This window comes from Diadema setosum, chromosome 5 (assembly GCF_964275005.1).
Source record: "Diadema setosum chromosome 5, eeDiaSeto1, whole genome shotgun sequence".
NCBI classification, from domain to species: Eukaryota; Metazoa; Echinodermata; class Echinoidea; order Diadematoida; family Diadematidae; genus Diadema; species Diadema setosum.
The window spans coordinates 44,293,575-44,321,248 of NC_092689.1; the positions used below are offsets into that span (position 1 = coordinate 44,293,575).

General features: G+C 37.8%; 1 protein-coding gene across 1 annotated transcript; it reads right to left on the reverse strand.

Annotated features, from left to right (window-relative positions):
• Nucleotides 1-509: 509 nt before the first annotated feature.
• Nucleotides 510-27,612, reverse strand: LOC140228737 (heterogeneous nuclear ribonucleoprotein H2-like). Its single transcript, XM_072309018.1, has 11 exons — nucleotides 27,512-27,612; nucleotides 16,519-16,685; nucleotides 11,407-11,562; nucleotides 10,946-11,077; nucleotides 8,999-9,137; nucleotides 7,621-7,844; nucleotides 7,011-7,232; nucleotides 5,499-5,650; nucleotides 4,334-4,565; nucleotides 3,534-3,629; nucleotides 510-2,610 (listed from the first exon to the last, which is right to left on the reverse strand). The coding sequence occupies exons 2-11, from the start codon at nucleotides 16,601-16,603 to the stop codon at nucleotides 2,516-2,518; spliced, it is 1,533 nt and encodes a 510-aa protein (XP_072165119.1). The 5' UTR covers nucleotides 16,604-16,685; nucleotides 27,512-27,612; the 3' UTR covers nucleotides 510-2,515.
• Between the last annotated feature and the right edge of the window lie 62 nt (nucleotides 27,613-27,674).

Genomic DNA, 27,674 nt, shown 5'->3' on the forward strand with positions numbered 1-27,674 from the left:
TTTTTAGGCCATTGCCTACTGTAATCTGATGGGTCAAGTGCAAAATCAATCAAGATTTCAGCTCCTTGTCAGGAGCAGATTAATGCCCCCTACACCTCCCACCTCCCAAAACACTTTCTGCTGTGGAAGTCCCATAATCATGTGATATTTGAGGGATTATTCAATGCATTTTCCATAAGTTCTCAAGTGCAGATGAGTGAACCAAGTAGTACATATCAAGAGTGCCTGTCATCTTCCCTATCAGAAGCCATGTACTTTAAAAAAAAAAAAAATCCAGGTTAATCAAATAATTCCAGGATTTCATCTGGCAATATACAGCATACTCTTGTTATAACGAGGTCTTCGGGACTGGCAGTTTATAACCAAACATTATAGTGTAACAAGCTTATATAGATGATAATTTTGGGACCTGAATTTGATTTCGTTGTAACAAGAATTTTGTTGTAACCGTGGTCGTTTTAACAGGAGTGCACTGTATATCTGAAAACACTCCACCAACAACACTTCACTTTCGGCCGAATTTTGCACGTGTTTTATTGGAAAAACACAGACCAGCAGTGATTAATATTAATATACTTACAGGGGTAAAAAACAGCAACAGGTACGTTGACATCTGGTAACATTTAACATGGGACTACATAGAGTTAAGCAACGTGGACAAATCGCCATTTGGATATATGCAAATGAATACCGTTTGGCGCTACATATGAAGATAACCAACTTCATCAATATGATGGATGGCAAAAAATATGTACACTGCATTCCATTTCTCTTTTGTTTGTTTTTTCTTTTTTTACGGTAACCACAGAAAACTTTATCTACACAAATCAATTCTATTTTCATAAAAAATGCACTCATGATTTTACAAACTACGCACTAACAGTAGTAACAGTGAAGCACAGGTAACAAGCATCACAGTGCCTACATAAACAATGTGCACACATGCATAGCCACTAAATTTCTTGCAAACTGCTAGCAAATATCTGCATATCTAATTCAATTCTTACAGTTCAAAAGGAATATCTGAAAAGTCGTGAATCAAAGGTGCAAAAACTGTCTTTAAGCATGAAATGTGAGCATGAAATGTGAGCATGTGACTACTCTACTGCAGGACACAAAAGTTCCCTTTGCACAACACAGCTGTTCACAGATAATCTTATTTTTTATTATTATTATCTTTTTACAAATGGTTTACATAGCTCAATATATACCAGCAGGATTGGTAAGGACGAAGTAATGTGCTACTCTTTAGTGCAGAATACAATTGCCAAAGTAGCATGTAAGTCTGTAATACTGGAATTCCACTCTAATTTTCTTGTCATCATTATGAGCTACAATTTATAAAAGCAATGACTACTATGCTTGACAAATATCAAAATGAAAAAAAAATGAGTAAGTCCTTGAAAGTCTAATACACAAAATGACGACTCCACATGCATATGTACAATTACATACAGAAGTCTTGTGGTATCTGACACTTCACATGTGGTGCTGTACCTTTCGGAACTTCCTTGAAGAAATAAACCACTACACAGACGAATCCTGATCAAAACAAGCAACATATTCAGGCACACAAATCAAAAGGAGTGTACGACAAATGGCCGTTATCTTATGTCCCTCTCTACTGAGTGGATGCCATTATATCATTATAAAATGGGTTTACATGTAGAATAGTGACACTAGATTGCATGCTTGGACATCACACCTGATGCATTAAATAATAAATAATGACTGGTGTTTTTGATATGTCATAGATGTGAGACTCACTGTTGTCATTATTGTTAGATTCAAATCAATGATATGTACAATGTAATGAATATTACTGATAGCTCAAAGTCCTTCAAATCCATTCATCAACTTCCTGAATCACATCTGTTGAAAGAGAAACTAGAGAGAATAACAGAAGTGCTGGTTAACAAGGATGCTGAAAAAGTAATTACAGTCTATGGTATTTCAATCCTTTAATCTTCATGTGCAGAACGAAATAATAATTGGTACCCCAATCCCTATCATGATATTTTAACAAGATATAAACCGATGGTCTGTAAGAATATCATCACAAAAAGAAGTTTGAAGGCCCTGCGAGCAAACCATGTCATATTCTTTTGCAACAGCAAAATTTGAATACAGTGTTTTGTTTGTTAGTAATCAGGTTTCCAGCCAGGTCACTTATACATTTGTTGTTGTCTACATGCAGGAATCTTTCTCAGCAAATAATTGTCATCCAAACCTGCTTTGTACATTGTACAATAAAATGTCAGTTAATCTACAGTTCTTTCAGAAAAGTTACCCAAACTTGATGTTCAACCTTCATATTCCAAAACATGCAGGACAAGGCTTACTGTGTTCAGAGAAGGAAACACATGGATTGTAATTAAATCATAGCAAGCTAATAAGTGCAATCCAATTAGAGGCAGATAACACATTGAAATGACACATTAGTTTTTCCAGATTCATGTGATCTGGATCAATATTTAGTGGGACAGATGTTATGCTGGTCCATTTGAGTGTCAAGTTAGAACCCCCCGCCGTAATTGTTGCCCATTCCACCTCCTCTGTCGCTGGAGCCATAGAATCCTCCACCTCCTCGTACTCCGCCGCCACCACCACCTTAAAGACAAACAAAAGATGTGTTGTATTCAGTCTCAACATCAACTTTTCAATACGGTATCATTGTAACATTCACAAAATACCATAACGTGACCTTGACTAAAGTTCTAGCTGATTCAATTCACTCTGTTAATACACTGTATGTTCTATTTGTATTGGAATGCTGAAAATTTCAGCCATGCTTGAGTACTTCACATCACTTAACATTAAGTATCTTTTAAAGACTTTAATCCTTGAAGCATTGGAGAAACAGGCATAGCACCCTTCAACATTTTTTTTTTTTTTTTTTTTTTAAATGGAAGTAAGAACATGCAAATATAGAATAATCTCTAACAACCTGCAATACATTGCAAATTGGATAGGTATTTTTTCCCCTTAATGTAGTAACTGTATTGCAGCAATGGACATATAACAAGAAAATTTTTATCTCATTTTTTTAATTTAATGGATGAGTTTGCAGTTCAAGAGGGAAAAAAATAAAACTTGCATTTGAATTGGAGAAATAAAATCCCGTAACAAAAAAGGCATTCTCTGGCAAGAATGTAGAGTTACAGTTCAAAGAATTTCATTAATTGTATAAACACCTGTCTCAAAGCATAAAACAAGGCCAGTGATATCTCTCTCTTCACTACTCATATGAGAGGAATCTAATCACACATCATAATCTGTGTATGTGGTCACACTTTTATACAGCAAGTTTTAAAATATCTGTGCAGCACAAGCTAATAAAACTAATAATATGTAAATACTGATACATATGAATATGGCAAAGGATTGTCTTCTACATTTCATTCTGATACACTTGCACATCTTCTGAGTACAAGCCTCTCCCCCCCCCCCCCCCAAAAAAAAAAAAAATAAAATAAAAAAAAAAAATTCAATGATGCTGAGCTGGTTAAGGACTAAGGATGTTACTTTCTTACCATAACCACCGCCGCCGCCACCACTGCCATAGCTACCACCCATTCCACTATCTCGATAGCTTCCACCTCCGCCGCCCCCTTGGCCACCAAAGCCACCTGTTGATACAAGAAAGATTGACACTTTTCACAACTTTATTCTTTCGCCCTAAGATGTTGTGCAGGTTACTGAAGACTTATAAATATTTAAATGTGAAATATAAAGTTGATACATGAATGATACTTGGCTTGTCAACCGGCCAAATTCACTGATTTACACAGAATACAAAACATGATTTAATTTCATCCTAATCAATTCATTCACTACTTAAAACAGGGGGGCGTTTCATCAACGAGTTCGTCGGAGATTTCACCGACAAATTTGCTATCAGCCAATCAGACCAAGGATTTCATTAGCTTTTAACAGTTGTCAGTGTAAATCCTTGCGTCTGATTGGCTGATAGCAAATTCGTCGGTGAAAACCTCCGACGAACTCGTTGATGAAACGCCCCCCTGATGTCATCTTTACACAGTTTGCTACAAACCAGAACTAGCAACCTGCAGACAGATTCAATTAATGCCTCCGGCGACACTTTCTGGCGGAGGCATAATAATTGCAGAGATTGAACACAGAGCGTCTTACACTTTTACGGGCTTCGTTTATGTAAAATCCTTCCTGAATGAAACACACTCATTCATTTGAGTTATGTGCATATAGCCATAAAACAGACAAAGATTTTTCAGGTTTTCAATTTTATACAACTGTATGACAGAGTTGACATTACAGAACATTTGTGATACCAATCTGTGATGGTGATACTCACCATAACCTCCACCACCACCACCGCTGCTGCCCCTGGAGCCATAGCCCCGCCCTCCACTCTCCTCGGAGTGGAGGAAGAGCTCAATGTAGCGACTGCCGATGTTGTTCCTGTCCTTCTTCATGGCTGCCTTGGCCTCCTCGTGACTGCGGAAGTCCACGTCGGCGAAGCCGTTCCGCTTGCCATTCAGTTCATGGATCATTATATTGCATGGCATGGCACTGCCATGGAAGAACTGGGTAGGTGTAATAAAAAGATAACTTTGTCTCAATTGAGTACATTGGTAATGAGATGTACAGTATGAAACATGATAAAAATGCAACATTTCATGAAATAAGTTGCACAAATTGAGCACTAAGGATTTTCAATAATTATCATCCTATCTCACAGCCTACTAAAGTCAACTAAAATTTCAATCAAATAATATTTTCTTTCTTATTTGAAATTAATTTTCTAAGTATATTCTAATACATTAATTCTAAAAACATTATTCTAATACAGTTAATACGGACAATCAATTCGTCGCCGGTCACACAAACCGACGAATCACTCGATTTTGGGTCAAATTTTCGATTTTGAGATTTTCAATCATTTCGATAGTAGATATTCCATACTACATATTCTGAAATTCTCAGTGTGTAATTCGGTGTAATTTTTACATAGTTATCACTTTTGTAGAAGTATGTAATTCCATTTGTGAAAATTATTTGTTTTCCCCATAGACGCGTGTGTTAAACAATCAGGCGATTCGACGGTTCGGTGACCGCGCGTACGCGCAGTCACCGAACCGACGAATCAGTGTGCATTGACCATGGAAAATGACAACGTTCTTTGCAGACCGAAAATACATGCATGCAGCTCTTCGACGATTTCCTGCTTATTTGTTAATAATACAATTCGATAAAAACTTCACAAGTTAGAGCAAGAGTTGAAGTCTGATGTACTCAAAAATAATAGGAAATTATAGACATGAAAGTGTAGCAACCATAAGTCAAAAATGGGTTAACTTCAAACGCGATTTTCTCAAATTGTCATTCTTACGCAAACCTGAGGGATCCGTCGGTTCGTGTGACCGGCGACGAATTATGTCACTAAAAGATTGTAGTCTGCAACTTTTTTCACAATTTTCACTCTAAAATCATATTCCTGGAAGGCTCAGTGTACTTACTTCTTTGATATCTTGCTCAGTGACACTGAATGGCAGTCCTCTCATATGAATGGAATGACCAGTCATGGACACATAGTCCCCACTCCCTCCCATATCACCTCCTCTTCCTCCACCTCCACCTCCTCCTCCTCCAAATCCACGTCGGAAGTCACCTTGAGGTATCAAGAAGATGTCAGTGCCATGGTTACTGATATGTCGACCTCTCTTGGCGTTTTATGTAGATGCATGACAGAAATTTGTAGGCTACACTTGGCTTCAAATCTACATGAATTCTATGCAAGACGTGTAAGATGGAAAGCTCTATACAGAAATTAATACCCATAAGGGTTTCTCCTGAACACTACAATGCAAATAAAATGCATATAGCCACTACCTCATCCCAACAGCATTTTGATGTCTTCAGTTACACAAATCTCCTTCATCATGTCGGGTTTTAATTACAACCATGGTGACATCAAAGGGAAACTCTGTGACCATTTTGAGGATTGATTTATCCGAAGCAATTGATGCAGGTGACATACATGTATTTTACATGTTTAGACTAAAAAGATGAAACTGTTGGTTTGCACATGGAAATCTTTCTTGATACAAGAGACTGTGAGTACATACAGGTTCTGTATTAGGCTGTTATGTAAATAGAAGTAGTCTACCTGCAAGTAAGCATGTAAAGTATCATTACCAAATCAATATAAATGATGCGGATACAGGATGGATGTCTCTATGTGAATTGAGAACAAGGAATTGAACAGGAAAAACTAAGAGAAACCTCTTCACTCTAAGACAAGCCCCAACTAATTTGGGATTCTTCTCTGAAGTAAAAGTCATAATTTCTGGGCAAATAAAATCATCATTGTTTGATTTATAACTCAATGCAACAATTCTATTACACTGCCCCAGGTTACCTTCTCTACAATATTTTATTTTCCTTGGACTATATTTCTTATTCACTTCTATATGACAACAGAGTGGATACAATGTACTACACACAGTACATATATATTTCTCTCTTATTTGTTTGTTTGTTTGTTTTTTTGTTTTGTTTCTTGTTTTGTTTTGGTTTTTTTTTGGGGGGGGAAGGGGAGGAGGGGGAGGAGGGGGAGGAGGGGGGAGGAGGGGGAGGAGAGGGAGGAGGGGGAGGATAGGGGGACACTGCAGATATGTATGGACATTGTGAATTATTCTAAAGGGAAGTCTAAAGATAAATATATGCAAGGCCAGAATAAAAGAAAAAAGTTAAGAATTAACGGAAAGAAATGCTATTCTAAGATCAATTTGCTTGGAGGAATCCCTGGCTTGGCTTATGAAGAAAGTGACCAAATTTACTCATGATATTGTCTGTAATTTTCTCCCCTGAATCTGTAAAACATATCAAGCTTGTGCAGCTATATCAGTTGCTACCTTTCTGATACACATACAATGAAAAAAAAAAAAAAATACATCCAAAAATAAATGCATGATATATAGGGGTAAGAAGTCTCATTCGCATACTAAACTTTTTTTTAAATATCTTACCCCTCCCTTGAGAAAACAGTGGCTGTGGTCCACCGCCACCTCCACCACCACCACCCCATCCTCCTCTTCCTCCTCCGCCTCCTCCTCCTCCTCCACCTCCTCGACTGCCCCGCCCACTGCTACCTCCAAATCCTCCACCACTGCCAAAGCCTCCGCCACCTCCTCCCCCGCTATTGAAACCACCACCAAAGCCATAGTTGAAGTCATCATCATAGCCATAGCCTAATTTGGTAAGGACAAGAAATTCATATTGTCAAAGCGTTGTCATAGAAGCAATATCGCTATGCTCATACTTTTTTAACTCACTTTCAGCATTATACACAAATTTAAGTGCAGTGATGAAGACATTTTCTTATCTTTTCTCGTTGATTCCACACAGAAAATATCCTACCAGCAAATAGATGGCCCTGGTAGCAGGCATTGTGTTTCTTGGATATAGATGAAATCACATATATCAAGCAGGGTAACTTCATTTTACTTCCAATACAATGAAATCAGAAGAGAATAATCTAAAGACTTCTAAAAAACAGATAAAGATAACTGATATAAAGGTTAGATTCATGTTAATAATCTGCTTTCTTTATCGTTGTCGTAGAAACACGGAGCTTACCTCCATAGCCGCCTCCTCCTCCTCCGCCTCTGCCACCTCCGCCTCCACCTCCATACCTCCTCTCAAAGCCAGAGTTTCGCATGCGGCCTCGAGAGAAGCCGCCCCCGGGTCCTCCACCGGAGTACCTGTCATACGGGCCTGGTCGATTCATGCCAGGCCTCGATCGGCCTGGATTAGACAACCTTTTCACCTCATCTTGGTTGCTCTTGAACACCTCAATGTACCTGGTGAACAGAATGAAGAGGACAAGTGGTATCAAAATGGAGTTATGGCCTCACCCTATCTATAGTGGCCTCATCATACTTCCAAAGCCATGCCACTGTATTAATTTACCCCATAAAACACTTTTGTCCCTTATCTACCCTCTCAGCCAAAAATCAAAATGCAAAATAAAAAAAAAAGAACAATCACACTAAGTACGCAAGCAGAATAAAACAAGAAAAATAATCCATCCAAATGATGATGCTGAAAAAAAAGTACCCCAATTAAAATTTTGCTCTCGCTTGACAGGTGATTATAGACTATTTCAAATGTTCCATTGTTGTTCGATGTGAAGATTTTTTTTTCTATTTTCATTTATCTATTTATTTTTCTTTAATACCGGTACATTTTCTGTTGCTTCCAAGGGGCAAATAATCACCACATGGAAACCTCTATAAGTCAACACTGTTGTATCTTAGATTACTAACTTATATTCTTAGTGTAGTACTTAAAAAAATGCGCAAAATTTATAATGCAGTAAAACATATTGAAAAACATGAAAAAGCAAAGGTAATATCAGTAACATTCATCATAATATTCTAAAAGTCCAGCTACTTGTAGTTAAGTGCATTTTGTTTTGTTTTTCTTAGGTAGGGATAGGGAATTCCCATGGTATCATTTCAGTGGTCTGTACACATTTAAAAAAAGGGTGGAAGTGGTAGCATCATGTTTTCATCAAAACATAAAATCACCCAATATTGCTTGAAAAAGATTTGCCTCTAAACCTACGGAAGCCAAATTCAAAACTTAGTAATAAATAATAATCATAATAATAATAAAAAATTACTTTTCTACATGAAATACCACACACCCATTTACCCAAATCATCCACGTTTCAAATATGTCTGTTTAAAAATTGTAATTTCTAAGGGAGATAACTAGATTCAAAAGAAACAGACATAAGGAAACTAAATTTGGCTATTTCTCCGTCCCACGTATATTTCTGCAGCCCTTTGGCATCTGTGCTCTATACGTACATGGAGATTATCTTTTAGGCTATAGACTAGATTTTAAAGGGAAGAGATGGCAAGAGGATAGAAACCTCCCAGCTTTCATGACACACATCTAACAACATCTATGAACCAGCCATACCATATCACCAGTGCTCTATTCCCACCTGTGACCCATATGTGACTTGTGTTTCAATAAAGCCTTTTCTGCAATATCCTTTGAGGCAAACTGCACAAAGGCCTCTCCCGTCATGCGGCCATCGTAGTCAGTTGGCAGCGTAATCCCATTCGCTTGTATCGTCAACCCTTCACCGCACAATCATCCCGCCAAAAAACACCAACCCCGCGGTTCGTTGCCGCCGACGCCATCGTCCCGGTCGGTTTCGGAGAGAGAGGGGGAGGAAGGAGGAGCCCCAGATGTGTGCGGTTCGAGAACCGTTCCCATTAGAGTAGCCCGACCCAATCGGGATTTCGCGCAAGAGGTGCGTGTGCGTGGGGGAGAGTGGTCGCCCAGGCACCACCAACCCAAGTAAAATGGGGGCAAGAGGGAGAAGAAGGCACAAGGAATGGACATACACTGGTCAATATCAAATCAGCGGCGGAGGACAAAATGGTATTGACATCTTCAACAACTTATCACAGGTAATCTAGCACACGGCACTGCCTTGCATATGCCAGAGTCCATTCACACGTGTACTCTAGTTCAAGAAGACTCAATTTTGTATGTAAACCCAGTTCTCATTAATGGACTAAATAAGCCAATTCATCTTACAAAAATGCTTCTCTCTTTCTGGCAGATTTAATGGGGCTTCATTCTTAAACATTTATATGGGTGTTGCAAAATTATGTTTTTGGTTGTGTTTTTTATTTTCATTTTAGTTTATTACTTTCTTAGGGGAGGGGGCCTGTCACTGATGTTCTATACAGTAGGGTGGGGATAAAACTTGGTGTTTTCTTTCCATCAGTTTAAAACTTTAATCTTCAATGTATCAACAACACTTAAAAATTTCCTTGGTGATTTACTTGTCTTCTTGACAAAATATCAACACTAATTTTATCTCTCTACTCTTCTTATCTGCAGACAATCGGGTAGTTGTAAATGAAATTAGAGGTCATACTAAAGGAGAAAAAAAAATTGCATCAAAAACATACTTGGAATACAACTTTTCCTTTGAAGATAACTGCAACTGATAGGGTTCCTTCCACAGTTGAATATACTCTGTAAATCCTGAGAACTCTTATTTCATTTGAAGATTTCTCTTGATTTTGACAATCATGGATCTACTTCTGTTATTCTACAGTTGTAAGTAAAGGGTATACTGATTCTATTCATTTATTTGTTCAATGTTATTGAAGCTCCTTTTGGACACTATGACCAGTAGTACCCTGAGAGTTTATCTCAAAAAATATGACAAAGAGATGCCCAAATTACATTATATGTGCCATCTAAACATCACTCATAACACTCATCTCCACATTTTTGCTCATGCATCTGGTACAGCTGGCTGAAAATGTGTTTCAACACAGCTGTAAAATATCAACCAACTTGCTTGTTGTACCGCATGCAGCAAACCCCAAAATCTTTTTATTGGTTTCCCAATGCAGGTCCTAAATTTTCAACAATCAACCATTAAAACTCATAATCATTACATTCACTACCTGAAGAACACACAAGACAGTTGGCAGTCACTGCTTATGTCACAAATAGAAGTAAATGATATTCAATTTGGAGAATATACAATTGCCTCGTCCAAAGGTTTCCCAAAAAATTTCAAGCAAATGATGGTGTTTCTATTACCACAGTTTTGATGAATATCTCAATGATAGATTTGTAAACACACTTGACCTATCTTACTAAATATAATCTGTAATAATCATCCCACATTGATAACATCATATGTGACCCCATATAATACAAATTACTCTTTTCATGGAAATACCCAGAAAAAAAAAAAAAGTATTTCTATTCCACACAGGGTACATTTCTGGGAGAAAATTAAGAATGAATTTTGTGAATCCTTTTCTTTACTATATACCTATTATCTTCCCAGCCTTTCTGGTGGATTTGTTTATGCATTAACTTGTACGCATGTTACCAGACATGCTGAACATACCGCTGAAGAATTGCGCAATCTCCTCCTTCGAGCAGCTGAAGGGAAGACCCCTAAGCTTGACCAAGCCATCATTGTCAGTTCCAGAACTTCGATTGGTAACCCACTCCATCTCACTCCTCTTGGATTTGAAGACTGCACAAAGAACAGATTGGTGTGTGTTTGTTTACATAATAGTTAAGAGTTATAAGGTAACACAAATATTTCATCTTCTCTTTTCTTTTCTTAAGTGATTTTTTTTAAAGTGATTTTCTTAAAAATCTCTTAGATTTGGACTGGTAGGATTTTAATACTTTGCTATTTTCATCAGAGATGATAAATGCGCATTTCATACTACTTTAACTTCACGATCATCAAAGATAAGTCACATGACAGGGTTTACTTTGCAAACAGCATGCTATGCCACCAGACTGGAGAATGTCAATCACCATTCATGACTTTTCCAACTTCATTACTCCACTCACCTTCCACATATCTCTTCTGCAGGTATTTTTTGTCCTTCTTCATGGCCTCTTCAAGGTCCTCTTCTGACTCAAACTCCACAAAACATTCCCCAGAGGGTCTACCACCGCTGACATATGTGAATTTCACCCCACTTGTCCCGCCGAGTATGTTACAATCTTGAGGGAGAATGAGAGCAAAGCAAAAAATATCTACAGTCACAAAAAACGGTGGGAGAAAATGGCAATCAAATTAACAAATCAATCAATAGCATCGTTGCGCCTATGGGTTGTTTTACAATCAGGGTACGCACTTCTGTCTCACGGGGGTGAAAAAAAAAAGTTTTTTCGTATTCCCTGATTTTTTGTCGCTGCATTGTAGGATAGTTAAATTTAAATAATCTAAAAAAATGGAGCTTAAAGTCTTCAACTTTTCTTTTTATTGCATGAAACATGCCAGTGGTGATAAAAATCTAGCCCTCAGACCTCTGATACCATCTTACCACACCCTGACTAGAAATTACAACTTCAGGTGAAAAATGAACACATTTTTTGATAATTGAAGGATGGTGAATATGAAAGCAAGTCATGTTTTTAAGTTTTAAACACTTTTGTTCTTGAAAATTCATGATTTTCATGGAAAAATCCCCAAGGCAGTCACCATGACATTGAAGAATTAATGATCCTAAACTCCACAAATTAGTTATACCAGATTTGTTGTATATCCCCGATAGGCATATCAAGGGTGCTTTTACAGGCAAAGTTTGAATGCCCTGTGGTTAATGGTTGCCGAGATACATGTAAGTAGTGTCAAAAAAATCATTCGGAGAGGACATTTCTTTTTCGGAGAGGACATATTTTTTTGACATATAGATAACATAACAAATACTTTTAAAATGTTTAGCCCTTAAATGATTGATGAAAATTATGATTGTCAAGTTCAAAAAGAACATTTCCTTTGATACATTTTATCGAAATGTAGAGCAATTTCACATCATGTGATAAACAAGCCATACCAACACCCCCATAAAGGTTGTGACAAAGAAAAAGAAAAGAAAAGAGAAGCGCAACCCATAATTTAGACATGCAGTTGTGCCAGATTGATTGGACTTCACAACACTTTTAAAGAGTTGTTTTACATGTAATCTTTGAATGTCCTTTGATAAGTGGTAAATGAGATATTAGAAGACCAGTGTACATTGTGTATACGTGTACATCATTCGGAGAGGACTTTTTTGACACATAAAGATACTGTATGAAAACATGATACTCTTTCCCCTTTTCAATTTATGAAAAGTAGCATTATTTATTCAACAACAAGGACATATTTTCATTTTTTTTTATGAATTTCAATAAAAATCAAAGAATTGGATGATACTGAGAATCCCTGAAGAATACTTAGATTGGGCTACATAAATTACAAGTCCTGTAAATCCTCAAAGAGGCGAAAGTTTTAAAAAGTTTGTATCCCAGGTAAAGTATAATAATGTTGTGTAGCACCAGAGGTGTTTTTGTATGCAAATCTTAAATGCACTGTGACATAATGTTTACTAAAAACATTTATAATGTCACTTTGGAGAGTATACCTCTTCTCAAAGAGGACATATTACTGACATTCACAAAAATTGCGCTCAAGATAGATGTATACATAGAGAATGGGTGCAGGTGTGGCTCTTCATTGTTATCTGCAGTTTACAAAGTGTCAGTAAAAAGTGATGCTTATGACTTTCTTGATTATCATATTGCATCACATTACAAATTAAACCCTATCGTGGTAAAACATGTTCACATAGTGTAAATTAACATTGTATGGTGTGTTCCAAGCTGACTTCTCTTATACTTTTTGAAATCCAAACAGTTTTTTACATGAGCAAGCAACTTGTAATACTCTTGATATATCAATTATTTGAGATGCCTGCATGAACAAGTAAAAGGGGAAGGCATTTTTGTTTCATTATCTAGGCATTCTTTGTGTGTGCGTGTGTGATAAAAGCATTCTTTATTATGTCTAATTACACATGTAGTAAGTCTTTGAATTAAATCAACATGTATTACAAATAAGAAAAATCAAATAGGCCCAAAATCCAAAATGTTTTGGACCAGTTTCCACAGAATAACATTTTGCTTCTAATATTTATATGGTTGTTAAGGCAGAAGGGCTCCTAATGCACTATGAGGGCAGAATTCTCAATTCAAGTTGTTTGCAATGTGAAATAATGTAACCTATTACAGGAGCTTTTCTTTCAGATTTTATATCGCATGGATCATACCCAGTACATTTTCGTTTTTGGGAGCACACTACATTGTGCTGCAATGCAGAGTATTATGCATTTACACATGTGGAGTTTATTTATGATTCATCTGTTTTGTTGGGGGGATAGGGTAATTAAACCATAACCATAGTACAGTTGAACCTCTATTATCCGGCCTCCCTTTATCCGGATCTCTCTATTATCCGGACGCAATCTCGCCGTGATTTTTTTATCTTTTTTTAAGAATTACGGTAGGAAAGGGGGATTCCTACTCCTTGAGAACTCCTACACAAACACACATGAATTACATATACTTGATACATTTCTTAATAATTATTTAGGTAAATCATCTCTAGAATTTATAAAACAAAATGATTTCATTCTTGCAAACACGAACCTCTATTTTGGGGCCTGTTACTGAGTGTAACAATGAAAAGGTTGCAGTATACACATTACTACATGTGGTACTACAATGGGCTACATCAGTACATACATGTGTATGTTATGTACATGTATAAAGCATTGAGTCTCCCGTATCCGGCCAAATCCCTTATCCGGATGAGCCCCGGTCCCGACTTGTCCGGATACGAGAGGTTCAACTGTAATGTGTTTTCTGTGTGCTTGTGCATAAATCTTGGTGACTGTGTGTTTTCATTCATTTTTCTTGGTTATATTCCATTCATATGGTGAATGTGTCAAAGTAATTGTCCTCTCCGAAATGATTGATTCTGTGAATATAAATGTCTGTACAGTGAACCGAAGGACTCTGGTTATGTTCAGTGTGTGATGAACATCATGAAATATGATATACATACTAATAGAAAACAAAGAATGCTGAATGTTCCTCACTTCTTCTTTTTTTATTTGCAGTTTCATCAATGGGAGTTTAAAATGATATTATAAGTCAAAGGGGCATTTTCATTCAAAAGCATTCATATTATGAAATATGGGGGTAATATGATTGTAAAATGTTTTCAATAAATCATAACTCACTTTTTAGCAATATTTTGTAAGTTTGTTACATTTAATTCTCATTTTCATTCATGTGTAACTACCATTCGGAGAGGACATTTTTTGTTTGACATGAGTTAAATAAATGAAGAAAAGCATATGAATAAGTCTTGATACATGTAAATGATAGACAACTATTAGCACTGATAATAACACAACTAGGATTTAAAACGTACATATTCCTGTGGAGTACTGAACAAATATGTCATTTTTCGGAGAGGACGCTTTTGGACGGAATTGAAACCATCAAAATTCAAATGTGCACTGCCTGAAAATTAAATGAGTGTGGGTTACACAAATACCCTGTATGTGTAGGGTATGAGTGAGACTCTGCAGAGGGTATGTAATTGTTTGAGTTCTGAAGTCTTCAAAAAAGTTATTAAACTGTTTTCGGAGAGGACATTTTTGGACGGAATATGCATATCAATCATGCTTCAAACCCAAATTTTTAAACTGTGTCGTAGATATCATGACACACACAGTTTTTAATATCCACATTTCATTTGCTCATTCTGATATTCTATTTCTGTGTTATGGTCATTGGTTTCATAGATGTTCATTCTCAAATTTTGAAAAAATCAAATGAGACTGTAAAAACTGCCCAAATTGGCTCATTTTGACATATTTTGAAAATTTTGTAAGCTTTATCAAAAATTTTTTCGCTGTTTAAGGTTGAGGTAACTAGGCCTAATAACATGCCGTACCAGATTTTGTATTAATGTACACTGTTTTTTTGCTGGACGCTGATAATGTCCAAATCTGAAGTGCGTACCCTGATTGTAAAACAACCCCTATATGCAGCAATCTCTAGATATACCTGACCACACGAAGAAGAAATGAGTTGTTTGCTGTTCAACTGGAAATCCACGTCATATTTTGCTTTCATGACAGGCCAATCTGACCTATCCTTGACCTCGTTCGCAACACAAATTGATTATAACTACAATGCTTTTTGTGCTATTTAAGGGCAAGAATATGTCAATTTTTCTACGGTGTCTTGTTCCTGTCTTGATAAAACATACTTTTAACTTAGTCAATGTCCATGTTTTTCCTCATTAGTTTTCTCTTTCCCTCACTACTTACTTCATGTTTGACATAAATTCAATATTTTTTTTTTTCCTATGGCCATCACAGGTTCCTTTTTTTCAATACCATTTGTATTTTGTACACAAACTATTATCCACAAGAAAAGTTGTTCTTTCCAAACACTGATGATTTAATTTGGGACCCTTTCCAGTTTTCTTCAAACACCGCTTTATTTGATTAGTCTGTTCATAGATTCTATTTTTCTTTAATAAATTACATGTACCGGTACATAATATCTTCAATGTGCCTTTCTATACACAACTTTAGGGAGTATAGTATATACTTATGAAACTGTGTACTATTTCAGGGTTTCCTCTACTGAAAGTGCTAAAAATAAAGTTCACTCAAACAGTTAAAGGAAATGAAGTGTGGAATACACAAAGGTGTAGCAAACAGTGGTGTAGGCATCAAGCAAAGCTTGGGCCGCATTCAAGCACTCAAAAGCAAACCAAACTGAACCGATCCACTGTGTACCGTGCCGTAACATAACATGCCAGATTTGGAGCACGCAAGCACTCTGTAGAGAAAGCATACTTCATGCCCTTGGATCACATCAGGAAATGGTCCCCTTTTGGCTCGATATAGTACGGTACAGGGTACACTTTAGAAGCATTCAAGTGCTCCACTGGCATGGGTATGGTGCAGTATAGTCCCCTTTGGGAGAGCACCCGCATGCACCCTTAAATTGCTGTCACTGACATCAGGGTCAGGATTTTTTTCCCTTTTTTTTTTTCCTCCCGAAACTACCATGGTGGTGGACATAAGAATACATTGTAGCTACACTCACCTCCAAAAAAATTGACAACTTCTTCCGCTGTGGTAGACCATGGCAAGCCTCTGGCTCTGACAACGTATCCATCATCATCTGACATGGTGGATGATTGATAGAAGTCTTGAACTCTAATAAAGGAGTGATTCTACCAGTAGATGCTCCCCTGGGCCTGCTTAGATGCCCTGCACGTATGATGGGGGAAAACAAAGCGTGAAAATAGAGGGTTCATGTACATTGTACAGACATGTGCTCACCAATTAAATGAATGACAAAAGTGCCATTATTCTGTAAATCTAATCAGACTCTGGAACATCAGCTAGTGTCAAAACATTAGAATTCAGATGTGTAGTGTATGTTATAGAACACACACAACAGTCACAAATATGCAATAAAGAAGAAACCACTTATACCTTTGATGGCAGTACATGTTGGCAACAGCCACACACGCGTCTTTACCACCCAGCCACACACATGTGGTTGTATCCATACATAGCCTGCATCACTGGATACAGTCACACATGTGTGAACAAGTTACTGTAGACCCTATGTAAATGTATCCATTTGCATGTATCAGTAGCTAGCAAGAGTGACCGCTGAAAATTCCATTTCTACTGGACTTGAATCTCACTCAGATGCAAATATTCGTGGCTGCTGGATATTTAGAGTGAATTTGTGCATGTTTGGAGATCAATTGACAAACAGGTGGGAAAGTAAATACAGTCACTAGCATGACTAGTGCCCAAGATGTGAGATGGATAGGCCGCTTTAAGTGAACAGAGGAGCTCATAACCACCTGAGCATTTTCCTCTGCCCCACCAGAGCAGGAGGGCCTCATGAGCACCTCGGTCATGCTCAAATTACTCACACTCCTCACACTATCCAGCCATTTTGGGCCATGGCCCATGCCATGGATCTAAAGCCAAAGCACAGTTCTGGTATTGGTAAGCCTGCAAAAAATTGTCATATTTCACCCCAAAATGTAACTATACACAGCCCAGTCGCCGCTGTACTTTAGCGTATTAACAGCGTCTGGTCGGGCTACCCAAAATGTAGACTTTCTACACATATGCCTTAAAATGTGTGGAATAAAGCTGTAATGGCAAGATATTTGTTGGGTACCTCGGTACCGGTAACGAAGAAAATGCGATGTTTGCATCTCAGAACTTCCCTGATCGGGGTCAGGCTAACTCGGGGACAACTCGACCTCGTTTTGACGGTGGGGCCAAGTTGTCCCTCTGGATTAGACAGTGTTTTACTGGGTCTGGGAGCACTTCTCATTTCGGCTGGTCGCAGTTATGGGCCGAGTTGAAACAACGCGCGCATCAAAGAAGAACCACTTTGACGCGCATGCAAAATTAATGTACACCTACAAAATGTATCAAGCGCCTATGTATAATGGCAATCACAAACTGCGTATAAATTGTTAGAAATAGGGCCAAGCTGTCCCTGGCCCGAGACCGAGTTGACCTGGATCCTTTCTGGAATAAAAGTCAGTAGATTCTACTAGACTCTTAATGTTAGTCTTACCAGTACTCTTAGTAGGCCTATACTATAGATTAAAGCCAAAACATAGTTCTGGTACGCCTGCAAAAGTTGTCAAATTTCGCTCCCACATGTGAACATATACCCAGGAAATGTGCAGAATAACGCTGTAATAACAAGATATTCGATGGGTGTTGACAAAAATGCGAAATATCAACCAAAAAGGTTCAGTCTCAGAACTTACCCGAACGGGGTCAGGCTTATTACTCGGACTCGGGGATAACTCGGCCTCGCTTTTTGACGGCGGGCCGAGTTGTATTGGTTGTCCCTCTGGATTGTACAGTGTTGTACTATGGGAGCGGCCTGTATAAACTAGCCCTTCGCGTTCTGGCTACTCGCAGTTAATGCCTGGTCCGAGTCGTTACAACGCGCACATCAAAAAACCTCTTTGGCGTGCATGCAAAATTAGTGTGCGCCTATCAAGCACCTCTAAAAACAATCAAAGACGCTTGATAAACAACAAACAGCGCGTCTCAGAAACTCAGGTGATGTGCGTATAGACTAGGCTCGAGGACCGTGCGCTGTCCATTTGTTTTGTACAGGATTAGCACGCACTTTCCTGTCTGTTCAGTTAGGCCTCGTTTGGTATTATACAGTAGAATATGGCGATCATGAACTGCGTGTAAATTGTCTGAAATAGGGTCGAGTTTTCCCCGAGACCAAGTTAGTCTGGATCCTTCTGGAATAAAGGTTAGTTTTCCAACTTTTATTATTTTTCTCAAAATACTCCAAAACGACTCATCATCCCGGCAAATCGCGTCAGCCAGGTAAGTTTCTTTGTAGACTCTTTCGATATATTGCAAGCAAATATGAAATGGTGCCAGACGGGTTCTAAAACCCTTACCAAAACTATGTTTTCACTTTAAATTTAACGTTATAGGATAGGGGCCTACCGACTTTTACTTTTTTGATCTCAACCTCAATTATCAAACTTGTCATAAATACTCCAAAACAACTCATCATTGATCATACCGGCAAATTGCGTCAGCCAGGTAAGTTTCTTGGTAGACTCTAAATCTTTTGATATATTACAAGCAAATATGAAATTGTGCCAGGACAGGTTCTCAAACACTTAACCCTATTCTAACTGGGCTATTTGAGACCAAGTTTTTACTGAGGGGGGGTCAATTTGACCCCCCCTTCAGATCTCGGCCGCCGATCGTGCAATCGCCGCGAAATTTTGCCTGAAGATAGAGCTGGATGTAAACTACAAGATAACATGGTCATACAATAGAAAAATATTGCTTTTCTATTTCTAATAAATTAATTATGCAAATTTGTGCATGAAATCACATTTTCACCTATAACTCCATTAAAAAGACTGGAGGATTGCTAAATTTTTGTGTCAGAATTCCTCAAGACACATCAAACAATTTTCTTGAAAAAAATTAGCACAATCGAAATCAATTTCTTTTGTTTTTTATTATTTTGTTAATTTCTTATGTATTTTATTGTTTTTTCGACCTTTTGTTTTCTATTGTTTTTTTGCCAAAATTTGTTGCAGGCACTTTTTCAGGCTTATCTACACTAGAATTTATTAATTTCAATGGTTAAAAGTTGAAATAATCTAATTTATATCAAGTTAACCAAAAAACACAATTTGCATTGGATTTGCACACGATATCATGAATTTGAGCTGTTTTTTGGTTGACATGCATATGCAAAACATTACGTAACTTCAAAATGGTGTAACCGGACGTCGCAAATTTGGTCTCAAAATATGTGGGAGACTTCAAAGAAAAAAGTCGTGAAACGACGCTGCAAAATCTTTGCGCGTTGCGAAATCATGGCGCGAAACGTCGAGGGGGGGGTCAATTTGACCCCCCCCAGTTAGAATAGGGTTAAAGTGAAAACAAAGTTTTGGTAAGGGTTTGAGAACCCGTCTGGCACCATTTCATATTTGCAGTCTACCGGCAGCGTTCGCTCGCACTGTGCAAAACGTGAACATTTTATTTTTCGTCTCGCGAAGTCTCGCGTGCAGATTTCGGTGCACGAGATTATGAGAGAAGGCAACAGGCTTTGCGAGATCAATTGCTGATGTCTTTTAGAAGTACACTGCTCGCATTATTTTTAGACAAATATTGAAATAATACCTTACAGAATATGCACATCTTTTGAACAAAAATATTATCAAAACCAAAACAATTTATGTGAGGAAGAAAACCGGCTTTCTTTTTTTTTCTGCATTTTGTAAGGTGTCAGACTTTGCTGGATCCTGACCCTTCTACAAATTGGACGGCAACACCAATTGCATCGTTAGAAAGCCAAAACTCTAGCGAACATTTTGATAGCAGTCTCGTTTGGGCTCAAAAATAAAACATTTTCGCTATTTGTCTTCAAAGTGACGGAAATTTTGTGAAACGACGCGGACTCCGAAACCGGCTTCCACTGTTTCTCTACGGTACGTGTCCGTATTACGTCACTTTATCGTTATTTTTTAGTTGTGCGACGCAGTGCCTTCTGTGCGACTGTAGTCCCGTACATAAAGAACCATGGGGGATTATTAAATCTAATACAGCTGTAACTAGTCAGTGTAAAATTTTAGATAACACACTGTCAGTTGTCTATTAAAAGTCTAAACACCGTAGAACGGAAGTTCTACACACTTGTAGATTAGCTGTAAGTGTAACTGGTAACAGTAACCTACAATTTGTAGGTTGCACTCGTAATTCGTGCATGTTTGTTTCTGACTTGCATGAAATATCTATAGACTACAGATCTAAGGCTTGTTGAATACAGTCAAAAAAAAAAAGTTGTAAATTCAGTAGGTTGTAGCCGATACTCTCGAGTCTTATTAAAAAATCCATCAAGTTTATGTAGGGCTAGGGGGCCTAGTTAAATGTTTAAATTTGTGGAAGTCCGGTAAGATAAAGAATGCAAATGGTAACTTTTAAAAAAGTTTTTGGTCTGTCTGTTTATTTCATACTATTAATCTGCGCATCGCGCATGCCTTTCTTTGAAGTTTGATCTACACTCTACAGTTGTACAAGATCTACCCACCCACATGTGATATTTCTTACAGTGCTATAATTATCCATGAATCATGATCAAGCAAAATAAAGTAGTAGTACTAGTACCAAGAGTTATTAATCGTGAATTACATGTGGTTCAATCATAAAAATTGTACGGTCCTTGGCGTAACATTTTCTTAGAGTTAGACCATCGGTATCCGTCTCTTCACTGTGGGATTCTTAATAAATTACTGACACTCATCACTGTCATTGGGACACGTACAGCTGACCATACATGTCCCAATGTAAGATAAGAAGTCTGTCGTGAAGAGACAGATACTGTCGGTCTAACTTTTTTTGGTACCTCACCAAATGATAGTTTCATCCCAATCGCAACAAACAAAAATTGTTTTACGTTAACTTTTACAAAGTGATATATACCACATATAGAAGAAGAAGAAGAAGAAGAAGAAGAACTGAATGTACAACTGTAGTAAAGGCACACGGCTGGGCCTACATGTACAAATGTACCACATTGATTGACTGTTTTCAGAGTTTATTTTCATCAAATTAATTTTTGTTTTATTTTCCTGGCTGTACACAGGTTGTGATGTACAAACAGCTGTACTCTGTTGTCGCATTGCATCTGTTCAGGCTAATGTGTACATGTAGACCTTGGTTTTCAATTAGGCTAACTACAAGTACGTCCGCGTTAAAAAATTTTAGGGTGTCTACCCGTCAATTCGAAGCTTTAGGCTATCATTGTACATTTATATAACTATTAGAGAATAGATCAGTAACCATGGTAACTGGAATCTATCATACATTGTATTTTGATTGTTTAACATCTTCTTTCTGAATTCCTTGCAGTCAAAATACTGGACATTCAAGGAAAGTTCCTGGCTTCGAACTTCATCATGTAGCACATTCCACTTACTGAGTCGGTTCCCGGAAATGCAGAAACTCCACTGTGGGATAGCTCCTTCAAGCAAAATGACCGAGTAAGTAAATTCATGTTCTGATCTTTCTTTTTTTCCTCCTTTCTTTCTTCTGCAGATTTAAGTCCCTCCTTCAGACTCCAGTTCTGAAGATTCTTGCAGTAGTCTGGGTTGTCATATGAAGATATAATATTTTTAACGCTGTATAGTGTACTACTCCACCTGGGGTTTTCACCCTGATCTTCACAAGTAGTGTTGTTCATCTTTTAATGTCCTATGTACAATTTGTACGCACACTGTATGTAAAAGAAAGTCTATAGTACTGTAAGGAGATGTCCTTAAAAAATGAAATAAAATAATTATACTTTTGTAGGGTTTTGTTTGTTTTTGCATGTCAACATTAATGTCCATAGCTCTTGAAGATGGCTGGTACCATTAGCATAACAGTAGGGAAAGGGGGTGTCAACCCCCCCCCCCCCCATCATTTTCCTGAATGATACTCACTAAACAAAAGGGTAATAATTCTGACATTTGTTGTGTGTGTGTGTTGGCGGGTATTGAGCAAAATCCTGTGAGAATTTATCTCTCTCTTTCTGTCTTTTCTGTTTTTGCTTTTCTTTTTCTTTTTTTTTTCTTTTTTTTTGGGAGGGGTCCAATCATTTGCACTGGAATTTAAAACTATGAAATTCATTAAAATCTTTTCCTGAAATATAAAATTTGTTCTTTATCTTTGCTTGTATAGCATTTATAGATTCATTGAAACATTTTTTTTTTGAAAATATTTTTCTTGAGTTTCTTTGATGTTTAACAGTGCAGTCATGATGTTTATTTTCTTTCCTTTTCTGCATTTCTTTTATAGATGGCTGAAGGTTCACATCTATGGTGTTTCAATGGTACAGAATCTGGAACTGGATCAAAATGATGCACAAGTATTTGTTACCCTGGAGCAAAAAATCTCTTATTTAGTGGAAAAGATTGAACTGTGTGACATTGACACTAGTGGAGGTGATGCAGCACTTTTACGCGTATGTAGGTACAAACAGCCTTTCGTCAAGTGTGCGGAATATTGATAGACATTCTTCTCAGAAGTTATATAACTTAGCACATGAAAAGTACCCAACAACAAAAATCCTTTTGAGTGGAATTCTTGCCAGGTTGGGCTGTGATTGTTTGCACGATAGATACCCGGGTTTACCGGTACATATGATAATACGTTGCAACCAAATTGTTCAACTGCTCTTGCATCAACTTGTGTAAAATTTTACTTTGTTCATTACAGCAAATACAAAGGCTGTTCATGAAAAGGCAACCTTTAGGAAGCGTGAAAGAAGAAACTTAAAACAAAATCGCAAACTAACAAACAAACAAAAATGGAAAAAACGTAAGAGTGGCCGGTGAAGAAGGATGGCCCCTCTTCTAAAGCCTCCCGATTTCCAACTCAGCCACCCAACCCCTTCAAGGGGTTTACATCCCGTATGAGTACAACTATATATTTCATCTGGAGACGGATGCTGACACAGTAACGGAATGTGAGACAGTGAAAGAAAGTATGTGTTTGTTACACTTTTCCTGTTTAAGCCATTGTAAAAATAAACATTCTTGCTTTTAATCATTTGCTATGTTTGAGAAGATTCTATAGGCACCCACAGGTATGCCTGTATAATGTACAAAATATAAGCCAGAAGTCCGTTTCAGTAAAGTTAGATATAATATGTACATGTACAATGCACATTGAGCTTCCTAAAAATGCAATTAACATTATCAAGATTTCATTACAAAAGTTTACCGATTTTGAAAAAATGTTAGTTTTCTAAGTGTTGCATGATTAAGCAAAATGATAAGTGCATACAGTATTTTGGTGCATTGTATTTGCATTTGATTTTTTTTTTTCTGAAAGAGAAGCAGTTATTGGCACAATGTATGTGATTTTGTTTTCACATATATTATTAAACATAAGTTATGTTGGGATTCATGTGTGCTGTCTCTATGTTATTTTGTGATGATTGGAAGGACTTGCTTCTTGTGTTTTGTATGAGCATGTTTCTTTTGGGGAAAAAAGTGTGTTGCATGTCTCCAATGCAGAATGAGAATATCAGTTTGTATGTTGATAAATTCCCAGAAGACTTCGACCACCTCCACCGCCAGCACAACCTGGTATAGGCTTATCCCTTCATAAACTGTACATGTACCATCAAATGTTATTATTCACAAATGTACATTGTATAATGTGTGACAAGGATGTGATTATATTTTGCCCATTTAAAGCTGTGTATATTTACAGTCACACATTTTTATTTAAGTATAATCTCAATGAAATGATCTACATAGATTTTTTTTTTTTTCTAATCAGCGGTTGAAATTTAGAAGCCTATTAATAAATAACAACAATTCAACAAGCAATATAACAAAGAATCACAACTATCAAAAAAAGAAGCTTGTCAAAATTCAAGACAAACAAATAATTATAACCAGAATACAGTTCCTATATACATGTGTAATTTGAAGAAAACTTGTTTAATCAACACATTGAATAGCACAGCTATGCTTGTTCAGTATTTTCTCAACTACGGTAGTCGTCATTAACTCGATTACAGGACAATTAGTTACCCTTGTGTGTGTGTGTGTGTGTGTGTGTGTGTGTGTGTGTGTGTGTGATATGCATGCTTCTACCGAATTTGATATGTTGTTTGTTTCTTGTGCAGATGTGTCGGTAAATTCCCTGAAGATGCTAACCATTCCCCCACCGACTCTGCATACCGGTACCATATAACTCATAACAAACGATTCATTCACAAAAAGTATAAAAGTCTGACAGGGTTTATAACCTGTAAGTTTTATCTTGGCCACTGTTAATTTTTGTGTAGAATCAGAAACCCATTTTAACTAGATATATCAAAACAACAATTACATGGCAACACTTGTATCTTGTCAACAAGTCGTGATGTACACGATCACACGACCAAGGCCGAGCTATACAGTAGGTATGGCCCTCTGGTAGTGCAACTGAACAGCACAATTTTCAATATGTGGGACTGATGTAAGTTTTTGTGGACGTGAGTCATTTTCTCTCATTTACGACAGTGATATAAGAAAAAAAAGACAGAAAATATCATTCTGATAATTGTTACACAAAAAAGCAACAATGAACAGAATTTGAAGCGATTCTAGCGTTTTTGGAGTGCTTCGAGTTGCCCTCGTTCATTCAGCAGAATCGCCATGCCGATGATGTCACAGCGCGGGGTTGTGATTGGCTAACTAAGGTCGTCTGCGACTTTGCGAAGTTTTGAGCATTTTTGGATGTGTACATGGATGCTATTTTGCTGGATCCTGACCCTTCTACAAGCAATGGTTAAAAAATAGTGGTATTTCTGAAAACCTAGATAAATTTCGCTTCGAACGATGTATGATTTTAGTGGGCTCAGAAGCAAATGATATTGAAATATACAGTCCTTTCTCAATTTTTGATCTTGTGATTTTGATCTCACTTTTATCCTCCATTTACTATATTTTTCTGAGTGAGGAAAATTTTTATTTTTACATGTCTAGTACATTTCATCCTTAAACATAAAGATGCAAAAGAAATCGTTGAAAAGCATTGATTAGTCATGGAGATATCGCAGTTTGAAAAGGGGATGTTTTCTTCGGTTCGAGACGTCATGTGAAGGTCACCGCGACCGCGCTAAAAATAAAATAAGCGTCTTTTCGGAGGCCTGCCGGTTGACTGTTTGCTTGCAATATAGGCCTATCGAAAGAGTCTACAAAGAAACTTACCTGGCTGACGCGATTTGCCGGGAGTATTTTGAGAAAAATAATAAAAGTCAGAAAACCGACTTTTATGTTTATTCCAGAAGGATCCAGACTAACTCGGTCTCGGGGAAAACTCGCCCCTATTACAGACAATTTACACGCAGTTCGTGATTGCCATGTATTTCTAATACCCAATACCAAACGAGGCCTAACTGAACAGACAGGAAAGTGCGCGCTAATCCTGCATAAAACAAATGGACAGCGCGCGGTCCTCAAGCGTATAGAGTAAAATATCCCGTTTGCGGCAGTTTAAGCATTGTTAAGGGTTTTTCCAACTTGTAAACAAATCAGGCAGATTATTTTCAACCATTTCATATATCATAGACAAGATCATTAATTAACGCAACTGTTTTCATAAAAGAAATTTACCATTGACCAACGCAGTTTTCATGATTTACCAGGGCAAAACCCGGCACAATTTTCGCCGATAAGGGCGATATGCGACGTAGTATTTCTGCTTGCGGCACGATGTACAATCCCTATGCAATACGCGCGTGCTCCGCGATCTGTAGCTGAACGCCTTCACACGTCTCGCGAACATTGCGTAAGCGCCAATTCCCATTGCGAAAGCACGTGAAAATAGCGGGCGCACATGCATTGGCCGCTAACAAGATCGCAAATCTGGTGGTGTTGTTGATGTCTTTCTCGTGTTTTTCTCATTTTTTTCGATGGTAACATCCACTTTCCGAAAAAAATGGCGGCCCACATCAGCTCGCGAAAGTTCTATTTTACGTGAGGATATGTTTTCAAAATCCATGAACATCTAGAATCCAGTAGAAAACAACAAAAAATCAAGTTTCTTGGACCATTGTTTCTTAACTGTTATGTTAAGAAGTACCGAAAATTTCATTTTGGATGCGATATGTTGTCATTTAGGTGAGAAAATTTCACTTTCGTCAGAGATCGTGCCCATTTTAATGGTTGGTTTTTGTTGATTGCTAGTGTGTTAGTATATGTGTAGTGTGCATACTCGGTGCAGTGCTGTGTTTAGCGGTATATTACCGTGTAATGCTGTACCTGCCGCGAACGGCTGCAAGGCCGCATACTGCCATATTTACTCTACACACATCACCTCAGTTGCTGAGACGCGCTGTCATTGAAGTTTTTGTTGTACTTGTAGTTTATCAACATGATCAAGCGTCTTTGATTTGTTTTTAGAGGTGCTTGATCATTGATAGGCGCACCAAAGAGGTTTTTTGATGTGCGCGTTGTAACAACTCGGACCATTAGAGGTCTACTGCAAGTAGCCAGAACGCGAAGAGCTATACAGGCCGCTCCCATAGCATAGTACAACACTGTACAATCCAGAGGGACAACCAAGACAACTCTGCCCGCCGTCAAAGCGAGGCCGAGTTATCCCCGAGTCCGAGTTTAGCCTGACCCCGTTCGGGTAAAGTTCTGAGACTGAACCTTTTAGTTTTTGGTTAATATTTCGCATCTTCGTCGTTACCCATCGAATATCTTGTTATTACAGCGTTATTCCGCACACTTCCTAGGCATACGTTCACATTTGGGAGCGAAATTTGGCAACTTTTGCAGCCCCCTTACCAAAACTTTGTTTTCACTCCATCCAGCCCGAAGCCCGAGGGCCTAACGTTAAATTTACACATCCCACGCGCTCGCGCTTGGCTGCATGTTAGTCTAAACACTCGTCTAGTAATGTTCAGTAAAACACGCGTAATTACTGCATAGCATAGGGCCTAATCAAGCCCAGGCCCATTCCTGGATCTTATCTGAGGAATGGGAATCATTTTGCCGAATTTTACTCACAGTGTACTACACCGCAGAAGCCCAGAATAATGTTCAATGTTCGTCCTTCTGTTTGGTCCGCAGCAAGCTAGCAAGGACAGCAAAATCGCCCACCGCACGGCTTTACAGAGGCCTCTGCATGTGGGCAGTACTGTGCGACAGTCAATCAGTACATGTACATGTA